The sequence below is a fragment of the Pundamilia nyererei genome, unplaced genomic scaffold (genome assembly GCF_000239375.1).
Source record: "Pundamilia nyererei isolate P.nyererei 1_Seehausen unplaced genomic scaffold, PunNye1.0 scaffold00074, whole genome shotgun sequence".
NCBI lineage: Eukaryota > Metazoa > Chordata > Actinopteri > Cichliformes > Cichlidae > Pundamilia > Pundamilia nyererei.
In genome coordinates, this window is record NW_005187475.1 from 1,101,956 (window position 1) to 1,113,723 (window position 11,768).

Here is an 11,768-nt window from a genome sequence, read left to right on the forward strand (position 1 = left end):
AACAAGTGCCAATTCTCACCTCTTTATTACTCTTGATAAATCACGTGCAAATCTCAGAACAAGAAGACATCTGAAAGAGACTGTTTGATTTAGAAAATACTTTAATGCTATTTAAAGAGAATTAAATCAAATCGATCAATAAAGCACTTCAATGATGCAGAAGAGTAAAACATTAGAAGAACAGCATTGTGCCGACATATTAAAGCCTTAAAACTTTGCAGCATTGCACAAAAATGTGTCCATTTCACATGCTGCATTTATCAGTTTTTGTATTGCTATAAATGTAAGTCAGCATAGCCAGAAAAACAAGATCTTGTCATCTCTCGTGAGCACAAACCTTGACTAAGCCTTTCTATTTTCATCTCACATGCATCCACAAACAGAAGCTGTGCACACACTCGTGTCCCTGGTCGCCAGCATTAATCACTGAAATGTTCAAATTGCTGTTAAATTGTCCGTGGTGCAAAGTAAACCTTAAGCCTGAAATAGAGACAGGAATGACACTAGATTTAAGCTCTGCGCTCTTAGAGAGTGGCTCTATGTGAATGCGTGTATGAATGTTTTATCATCTCTGAGATTCATACACAGCGTCTGCCTCTTCGCAGAGCTCTGATTAATTATACAATATCTGACCTCTTAATGTTCACTTTGTTAAACTCTCTCCAGCTCCCGTTCTGTTCCTCTTAATCTCTTTTGATCTCCTATTCCTCCTCTCAGCTCTGATCCTGCGTAGAAACGCAGAAAGAAAGTGCACGTTTGTTCCTTTCGTACTGTGCATACCATGACCTTTTAGTCTCGTTTCAATAAAGCGCAAACTGGCACTTTTAGTAGAAAATGTGGGACATAAATATTTTCTGCATGACAGAAGGAAGAATCCCAATAAGTGTTTTCTCTTTTATTGGTAACGATTTTCTAGGTGACCTCCAAGCTGAAATGATTGGTTGCCCCATGTTTTGGTGGATCAGTTTCATGAGAATTGACTGTATGGGGTTGTGACAGATGAATGGCCTGGTGACACCTTGTGCTGCGCAAATACTATTAAAGCATGATCAGGATTCAATTTAAATGGTTCCGAGCTATTATTTCCTAACATTTAGCAAATGTCTTTGGAGCCTTTACCAGATGCCGCTTGGTAAAGATTAGGAAATAACTGCAGGTAGTCATTTCTGGTTCCGTGTTTTTAGTTGGTGTTGGCTCTTCAGGATTTCAAAGGGCTCTGAGTTGGTTCAACCTTACCGTAAAGCCTTTAAACATGTTTTACTTGTCAGGAGTTGACCTTGCAGGGATAATAAAGTACTGATGACATGCATTTTACAGATTCATTCATTGCTTGAAGTTTTCTAATACATTTTGATTTTGGAGACAGTGCTCATTTTTCTCTTTGACACGTACAAGGAAAAGATCCTCGAGATCAAACATTGCCTTTATTAAGAGAATGTTTCAAGAATAGTGTTTTTGAATTTTCTTTTTGTGTTTGACACACATTTACTAATGCAATCCCACTGGCATGCTCAACTAAGCATTTGCCTTTCTGTTACTATTCAAACATATATAGATTCAGACATAGATCTATAGGAGCTTCATGTTTTCATCTCCTTGACCAAGTTGCCAAATTGGTTATGAAATGCTATCCACACATTATGTGCAGTAGGTAAAGCTTATATTTATTATTCACTCACCAGCTGTGTACACCATCTGTCAGTTCTTACAGTTAAACAATAGAGACATCATAGCAGACAGGCAGCAGAATTACAACAATGTTTCGAGAATAGCTTAACCTTTAATGACTTGCCATATCTGTCCACATAAAGACAGTATAGCTGCAGTAGCTACAAGCTGACATATCGACAAATATATCATTTTCCTCTTGTTATTTTGCTTCATCTGGAACGTTTAATGATACTGTGCTATTATGAGCACACCCATGCTTTCCCTACTGTGTCTGCAGTGAAAATAGTTTGTTAGGATCTTCTAGAAAAATGTGCTTTTGGGTACAAAAGACTGCATACGAATATGAACCTTTTAAAGAGACAATGCGATGGATATTGAACTATGGATAGAGTCATCAGGAATGGTCACCTTTGGACACATGTATTTTTCTTATGTATGTGTGTGTTTTATTTTTCTTGGGGGGGGGGGCTTGTCTGCTTGTTTTGTTGGATTTTCAAAGATAATAAACTGGACTAAATGAAAGAGAACTAAGTTTAGGATTCTGGGAACACAGACTAGTCTGGTGGCATGCCATTTAATAGAAACATTCCCATTTCCATTCATGAATACATATACATTTAAAATTACCTAACAAAAACATAACTTATGATCACAGAGAAGCCCATTTTTATACAATGCATTTCAGCAACTCCAATCCCCCTTTTGCTCTCTACTGTACAGTATGTGCATTGTTTACTAACCTGTAATCCAAACCTGCTATAACATGATTGGCCTATAGAGCTCCTACTACAACAAACAGAAACCACAAGATTATATAGATTAAAAGGGTTTGTTCTTTGGAAGGTTAGAAATCAAAATCCCAGTATCAGGAGCTATATGGAGACAGTGGAAGGTGCATTTGTGCAGTAACACAAAAAAGTGTGCTTGCCGTCAGAGTGATCTCTTACGCTCGGTTAATGCTACTCTTGTCCTTGAGCTACAAATGCAAATGACAGCTAGCTCCATTTTCCCCAACACACAGCTGGAGAAGCATTTTAAAGCATCACTTTCCACCTCTTTTCACCTCCTCTGTTGTTCCCAAACACACTCAACATTTACACTGTAGGAGTGTTTCTGCTGTGTAGGGCAGTAATGACGCATAGCTCACACGCATTAAAACTTTCCACCTCTGCCCCTCACACTACAGAAGCATGTCATTTTCAGACAGGAAGGCCACAACCTTGACTTGATTTATTTACCTCTCTTCTCCACATTCTGCTCTCCTAGTGTCTGTTTTTAACCATTTTCTTCTGCATGTTTGTCTCAGTGCCACAACTTATCTCTTTAAGGGTTAGGAAACACTCCTTGCTTCTACAGGCATTTAAAAAGTCAGGCTGGTGAGAGGTGAGAGGGACGATCTTGATGCAGAACCCTGATGGATGGTCCTGACCTTGCGCTGCCGGCGAGAATGTGAATGTGTGCGCGCTTGTGTACTCACATAAGCAACCTTTTGCAGAGACATGACAAGGCCATTGATTCTGGCCTATAATTGGACGGCATCACTGTAGACGCATCCAGAGCAGGCCTTGCATGCGTATGTGTCATCACTTTAACAGGAAGTATTTACTGAGCTCTGCTTCAGAAATCGATTCACATTCAAAATGCGGGACTTTGGATCTGTAAGTGTTTGAAAGTTATCTTGCATCTCAAACTATGAAATCCTAGGATATTTTAGCAGTATTCTTGGGTTGGGTTAGTTTATTTATATGACAATTTTTGTATATGGTATTTGCTGAAATTTGCATAGTTGCATTCAAAAGCAAACCACTCAAATTTAAGTATGTCAGACACAACCATTCGGAGAGAAACCATTGGCATTACAGAAACACACACGACATGCCTTATTGTGCTAATACTGAACCCTATTACTTTCCCCAGGAAGTCTGGTGGAAAGGGGAAAGTAAAGAAAGGGGAAGAACTGTACAAAATAAAATGATTTTTATAAACAATTAGACTCAAAGAGACAGCAGAGCTGCTATTATTATTAAAACACACACACACACACACACACACACACACACACACACACACCAAAACTTAGAAGATAGTTAAAAATTAAAGTAAGCCAAACAGTCGAAACAGAATGATTAAAAGAGAAAGAGCAGTTGTTCACAAACACACAGGCCATATGCTGTAAGAACAAAAGCACTCTGACGTCGGCTGTGTCCTCTCCTTCAGCTGAAGAACAAGAGCTGATTTCTGAATGGAGCCAGGTCAGTTTGTGTTTAAGCTTTGTTTTTTGTGCTATTTTACTTTGTTTTCAGTCTTTGATAAGTTAGTTTTGGACGTCAAAGCTACTCAAATAAACCACTTCATAAGATTACTACGTCATATAAATGGTAAATGGTAAATGGCCTGTATTTATATAGCGCTTTACTAGTCCCTAAGGACCCCAAAGCGCTTTACATATCCAGTCATCCACCCATTCACACATATGAAAAGATTCCTTTCTGACATGAAGATGTGGGAGTGAGGCTGGTCTCTCTACTGCCATAGGAGGTGTGTCATAGCATTGTTGCCAGAGAACACTTTATGTACTCACTGTGATGTCTGTGAGTGTTTCCACTTAAAAGGACCAACATATTCCAATGAACGCTGTCTTTCTCCACTTTTAAACTGAAGTTTAGTTAAGATTCAGAAGCAAAGTCAGTTACTTTCTAGCGTGTTTCACTTCCAAATATACATGTTAATATCTATCCATCTAGTGATCTTCTTAGCCACTTTTCCTATTCAGGTATCCCAGTGTTCATATGGTAAAAGCTAAGGTACAACCTGGACAGTTCACCAATCTATCACATAGAGACAGACTACCATTCAAGCTCACATTTACACCTATGGCCCATTGAGAATTACCAATCAATTTTTGGATGGTGGAATAAAACTGGAGCACCAGAGGAGAATGCACAGGCAGAAAGTGCAAACTCCCCAGAGCTGGTTGCTAGCTAATGGATTTGAACCCAGGACTGTCATGCTGTGAAGCAACAGTGCTAACCACTACGCCAATGTGAAGGAGACCACATCATAGGCTTTTATGATGCTATATTCAGTTATATGAGAAAAATTCATTGGGCATATTCTGCAATCAATGTAGGGCATAAAATTACATCTTTGATTATGAAATTACAAAAAAAAGAAAATATGGAGAAGACACTTGGCAGGTGAAGGTGAATGCAGTGAATGTAAGATTTGAATATTGAATTATTCAAATATTTGAATAATTGAGTACAGGACTGTACAAAGCATATCTTTATTACAATTACTGATTCATTTTCTAGCCATGTTATTTATGTATTTTACGCATTACTGCTGTTAGTGCTCATCAGTAAATCACCAAATAGTTTTGAATTCATTTACTTCTCACTCTGTGTAAATAGGTTTATAAACTTGTGTTCAGTATTTTGTCCAGTCTGGTTTACTGTACTAAAATGTGAATATGATGCTGGGATTCATGTAGGATGCACGTTATTTTCTTCTTTTTGGCTGAACAGCACTCAGTCAGAGACAATCTGCTGTACAGTAACATATGAATGAACATCTGGAAAGATACAGCCCACTGAAACTAATTATTTTTCTAGCTGCCACACCAGTGCAACAGCATTTATTTAGTAAAGTATGACATAATCTTCTCTTAATAATGTCCTTCATGTTTATGTCTATGTTTGTGCAGTGTGTTATCTCAGTTAGATATATAAACAAGTGTTATTACCCAGAAACCAGTGCTGATTAGTATTTCGGTTGGTGGCTGCCAGGCAGCCAGTCAGTCTAGGGCAACCACCTCATTTTAGTGGATCTGTCCGTCCAAGACTGTGTTCAGCCATTCTGAACTTTGACCGAATGTTTAACAGCATTTTTCACAGAAAGCTTTTATAGCTTTCAGCTAAAAAGGACAATCAACTCTTAACCTCTCCCCTGTGCTTTTTTCACTGTCACTTTTTTTCTCTTTTGAGTCGCCAAATGCACATTTTGTGCTTTCATTGGGAAAGCTCCAACTTGGCAGTCTTTTCACATTGACTATATAGAAAATAGGCTTTCTGGACTCTCACAGTAACTGCTCCAACTTTACTCTGAATTAGAAGTTGCTCAGTAGAATGAGTAGAACCACAGTGCTCCACTGGTCGTAGCTTTTAGTTAATGCTATATTGTCCTCAGCATGAAAGTAACGACAGATGAAAAAATTCACATTCACACTGTTTGAGCTGTATGTGTGTATGCATGTAAATATGACCCAAGTGCTGACCCTGATGCTTTATACTTTTCATGTCATGCCTCTGTACTCCTGTGCAGCACTTCTCACAACTTTAACCTGCTAAACTTTGATATCTGTGAAACCGCAGGGTCAGACTGTGTACTTACAGCACATATCAACAGAGGCGGAACAGCACAGAAATCTTTTAAAATGCATTCACAGGATTTAAACGTCCGTCTGTATCCCATCCAATTCCCATTAGGTGGTTTCATAACTAAAGTCTGGGACACACTGGAGGAGTAAGGTGTAAACATAATTGTTTAAATGAAAAATTGTGAAGCTTTGTTGGCACCAAAGCTCATCCAGCTGGTGACAAGCCTTTTTCAACTCAGCATTAAAAAAAAGAAGAAAAAGGAACATGAAATCACAAAACATGTTTCACATCCACCATTCACAACAATCTGTGCAGGTGTCGACTGCTGTGTGCGCGCGTGTGAGATCAACATGACGAGTCTAAAGAAATGTTTCGGTGAAGAAACTGTTGCTGCCGTTTCCACACGTTACATATTAGATGCCTGCTGAGTTTACCAGCTTGTTTGGAGTCACGCTGTGTTTGCAGGATGTGTGCTGTAGTTGCTACATGGCGTGAGCTAACTTACATAATTTGTACATTCACCTCAAAGATAAACTGATGCAAAAAGCTTTGCATACAAAAATGTTCAAATGTGTAGATTCTTACCAGTATTTCATTTTACTTTTTATATGTGTACTAATTAAATGCATACTTTTTCATGTGTATGAAACCTTTTACTTTAGTTTTACATGAGCTTTCAGCTTGCATGACTCAAAGAAATAGCAGACCTCAACTGCATCTCCACAACTAGTAGTGGAAAGACTGCAGGGTCCCCATACATGCCATACATTAGTGCTATGATGCAAATAGGCTTTTAGCAGGTAAGCACTTAAAAAATCTGAAATCTCACACAGAGTAAAATGAATGCAGATATAACTTATATTAAAGTAATATAAAAGAAAAGCATGAACAATTTAACACTAAAAGCAATGAGCTAATCTGCTGTTAGAGATTAGCTTCTCCTTGAGGTGGTTCGACTTTACCATTAGGAGTAGTGAGTCAAAATGTTCCCACTTGGTGCTGTGCCATTTCCAGTTATTCTAAGTACCCCAAAATAATTAATGCAAATAGTTGCTATAAATTTATGTAAAAGGCTTTTCTAATTTAACCGTATGGTGAAAGCATTTAGGTTTTATTGGGTTAGGTTTATTTCTATTTCATGTGCGTTACTGTGTGTTTTACATCCAACACACAGCCATAAGCAGTGTATTTGTCCACATGAACCCTGTTCTCTTCCCTTTGGCTCACAGACCTGAAATCCCCATCGATGAATCCTCCAGTCAGATTATTTTCCAGAAATACTGAACATTCTATTTAGTTCTCTACATAAAACACTGAGCTAAAGGCTCCCCGTGCATTATTTCCATTTGTGTAAAAAGGTTTCTGATCCCATAGAAACCCAACAGTCTGTGCAGCCTTCAGCTCACTGTTGGACCTAAGTGTCGCTCACTACTTGCCCCACGGGAAACTGTGGGCAAAGCTTTCAACACACAAACTCTACGCTGTGTATTTAGAGCCAAATGGCAGAGATGAGATAAACAAGTGTCTGTTAAAGAGATGCAAACATCTAACAAACTAAAGACAGCCAAGCACTTTCCCATGGATTTGAAAAAACTACATGCGAGCTGAGCAATATCTGTGCAATCAGAGCTGGATCACAGTTATTGTGGAATCTCACTGTTTTTCTCCACATTATATGAAACAACACTGAGAAAAACTGATGTGAACAGTATTCATGTCCAAGTTTATTTTATTTCAGCTTATACTTAAAACATATACGTTTCTGGACTTCTTCCAGAGGGGATGTTATTTTTAGATTACTCTTTAGATACCTGTATAACCACTTACATGTACATATCTACATGTATGAGCATGTAGCATGTTGCCACAGACCTCATGCTTATATGGAAGCAGGAATTAACGTCTGTGTCAAATTAACTTTGCATAAGGAGAAAGGAGTAAGGTGCTTGTCATTTTTAACAGATGTGTGGAGCATGAAAAACTCTTCCAAAATCAAACTCTTAAAGAAAAGTTCTACGGTAACATTCAGAGACATCTAAGGATGAGAATTTGTCACAAACAATCTATACTGTAGTATGTGCAATTGTGCCATTGTGTGCACAGTGCTTTAAAAACAACGTTTGTGGGCCTCACCAAGATATCCTTCTCACCAGATTTAGCTGTCAACAATTTGTCCCCATCCGTAGAATAAAACCAGTAGTCACATGTAGACAGAATGCTGGAAGCTGCCCAGATTTGAACAAGAAACACACTGAAGTAGCCAAAATTAATTTAGGTATGATTTTTATAAAGCAAAACTTTTGATCACACCTCTTACAGTTATGTGAAAAAGAAAATCTTCACAAGGCCTCTGAGCAGTCCTTTGAAAAATTAAGTTCTGCTTCCGCAAGAATTAGGAGAGCATGTAGCAGCTCAATGCTGCTAATCAAATGCACTTGATTAACCTATCATCAGTAAATGTGAGCACATCTATAAAAGCAGAACTTTTGGCAGTTTGCTGGTCTGGACCATTCAGGTGCGTGTTACCACAATGTCAAGGTTTTAAGGCCATTTCCAAACGATCTGAAGCATCGTTCTACAATTATAAAAATTACCGTAAGTTTCGGGCTATAAGCCGCTAGTTTTTGCACAAGCTTTGAACCCTGTGGCTTTTAGTCAGGTGCAGCTTTTCTATGGATTGTCCATGATTTTTGTGATATCGTAAGAGGATTTTTTTTGGTTGTTCTGCAGTTGTACTGCACTACGTTACCTGGCGGAAGGGCATGTGATCAGACACACAAGAGTGCAAGGGTATAAGAGTGGTATGCTGGGCACATGTCCGTCCGCCAGGCAACGTAGTGCTGTACAAAGTAGCGTGAAAAACAAACTTGATAAGCAAGCGCAAGAGGAGTATTACAGGAGCAAAGGAAGCTTTCATTCACAAACCCTCAGTATGGCAAACAAAAGAAATGCATTTGATGCAGCTTTCAAATTAAAGGCAGTAGATTTGGCTCTTAGCAAGGAAAATAGAGCTGCTGCACGTACCCTTGGTATAAACGAATCAATGGTGAGACGTTGGAGACACCAGCGTGATGAACTGGCTCAGTGCAAAAAGACGAAAAAAAGCTTTCAGAGGAAATAAGAGCAGATGGCCCAAACTTGAAGACTGTATTGAAGACTGGGTGAACACACAGAGAGCAAACGGGCGAGGTGTTTCAACTGTGCAGATCTGACTAAAAGCCAAAACAGTCGCCAACGAAATGAAGATAGAAAATTTCAGAGGTGGGCCATCCTGGTGTCACAGATTTATGAAATGAAAAGGACTGTCCATCAGGGCGCGGGCGACTGTGTGTCATCAACTCCCTCCCGACTATGCAGAGAAAATAAGAAAACTTCCGCAATTTCACACAAAGAAAGATATAAACAAATATTCCGTCGGACTGGACGAGATCATAAATATGGATGAAGTGCCGTTGACGTTTGACCTGCCCCTCACTAGGACTGTTAACAAGCAAGGTGAATCAACAAGCAAGGTGAATCAACCATCACTGTGAGAACCACTGGCCATGACAGAACGAATTTCACTTGTGTGCTGGGCTGCACAGCATCAGGGTTTAAACTTCCACCAACGGTGATTTTTAAGTGGATGACTATGTCAAGAGAAGAGATCCCGAGCGACACCTCTGTTAAAGTCAACAAGAAAGGGTGAATGGTGGAAAGCGTAATGAAGGAATGGCTGCAAGAGTGCTATGGGAAGCAACCTGGAGGATTATTTTGCCAAAGAAAGCGTTGCTTTTTTTGGACAGCATGAGGGCCCATATCACAGATTCTGTGAAAGCAGCCATTAAGAGCACAAACTCGATTCCAGCTGTGATTCCTGGAGGCACAACGAAGCACCTGCAGCCACTCGACATCAGTGTGAATCGTGCGTTCAAAGTACCACTACCCGTGCAGTGGGAGGCGTGGATGACGAGCGGCGATAAATCATTCACCAAAACTGGTCGCATGCAAAGAGCAAGTTTTGCCCAAGTCTGCCAGTGGATTCTGACAGCGTGGGGAAGTGTGAAAACATCCACAATCACCAACGGATTTCGAAGGGCTGGACTGCTGCGTGATGGAGAGGAGGACACCGCCACGGCCCTGCAGAGGGTGTTCGACTCTGACACTGACAGTGAGGATTTCTTTGGTTTTGAAAGCAACAACGAAGGAGAGAAGCGGAGAGTGGATGACGAAGCCATCCTGAGCCTGTTCGTTTCCGACACTGGAGAAGAGGACTTTGGTGGTTTTAGTGCGCAGGAAGAAGAGAAAGATGGTGGTGAATGACTGACTTTTCTTCTTGTTAAAGCCGTGTCGCTGCACCTGAGCCTAAAAGGTAGTCTGAATCTATTTTTCTGGTGTGCTGTAGGTTATTGTTATACACTACATTTGTTACTCATTTATGAAGCACAGTACATGTTTCGTACTTATAATTACCGCTACTTGTACATATACATAAAAAGTTATGCAAATATGTGCCGGTAACTTGTTTTTCAAAATATTAATACAAGGGATGTGTTCCCAAATAGCCATCTCTTTCCTGACAATCCCCCTTGTGCATATTCTCGTACATATGGTAAGTAAACATTAAAACACCTTTAACAAGCAGGAAAAGCGAGATTAAACAAATAGGTTTTTAACTGTGATTTAAATGATTGGATAAGGTAAGACCGTGCAATGCTTAGAGAAACTACAGGACCTGCATCTCAGACACTATAGTCCTATTAAAACCTGTAAATATTAATATTAAGTTAATAACAGTACTTCTTCTTTGGAAGGGTTGACAGGTGAAAATACCTATAAATGACCACAGCTGCACAGCTTGGGTTTGCAAAATTGCATCTGATGGTTGTTCCAAAGCAGTGGTGTCCAACTCCAGTCCTCGAGAGCTACTATCCTGCAGCTTTTCAATGCATCCTTGTTCCGACACACCTGAATCAAATGAACAGCTTGTTACCGGGCCTTTGCCGAACTCGATGGCATGCTGAAGAGGTTTATCCAAACCTTTAATTCAGCTGTGTTGGAGTAGGAAAGTATCTCTCAAGTACTGGAGTAGAATACCTCAGACTAAAGTGGAAATGTTTGGCTATAATGCACAGCACCATGTTTGGTGAAAACAAAAGGCAACATATTAGCAAAACCATCAGTGTCAAATATCAGTGTTCTGTTCATCTGGAAGTAACGTTTTCAGTGAGAGAAACATTTCGTCAGTCATCCAAATGACTTCTTCAGTCTAGCTGAGACTGAAGAAGTCATTTGGATGAGTGATGAAACATTTCTCCTAATCAATCTAAATGGTGGTGGTGGTGGTGAGGGGGGGGTGACGATTTGGGCTTGTTTTGCAGTCATAGGTCCTGGGTACCTTGCAGTCAATGAGTCATCCATGAACTCCTTTTATATATCAAAGTATTCTAGATTCAGATGTGAGGCCTTCATCTCAGCAGCTAAAGCTAGGCCAAAATTGAGTCGTGCAACAGATCAGTAGTTCCAAGGACAGCAGCAAATCTACAACTGAAGACCGTCAAAACAAAATACTTTAGCATTAAAATGGTCAAAAAAAAAAAAAAAGTTCAGATCACAGCCTGATGGCGAGCTGTGCATAAAAAAATGTACACAAACCTCAATAAACTGAAGCGTAAAGAGGAGTGGAACAACATCTACAACAATGTGAGAAACTGAAAGTCACACAAAAAACATTTACTT

At 39.6% G+C, this 11,768-nt stretch overlaps 1 protein-coding gene across 1 annotated transcript in view; it reads right to left on the minus strand.

Annotated features, from left to right (window-relative positions):
• Positions 1–643: 643 nt before the first annotated feature.
• Positions 644–11,768, minus strand: part of LOC106456264 (exostosin-1-like) — a 42,848-nt gene continuing 31,723 nt past the window's right edge. The window contains exon 5 of the mRNA XM_013911882.1: positions 644–725. Coding sequence (XP_013767336.1) covers positions 644–725 — 82 coding nt within the window. The remainder of the gene's footprint in view (positions 726–11,768) is intronic.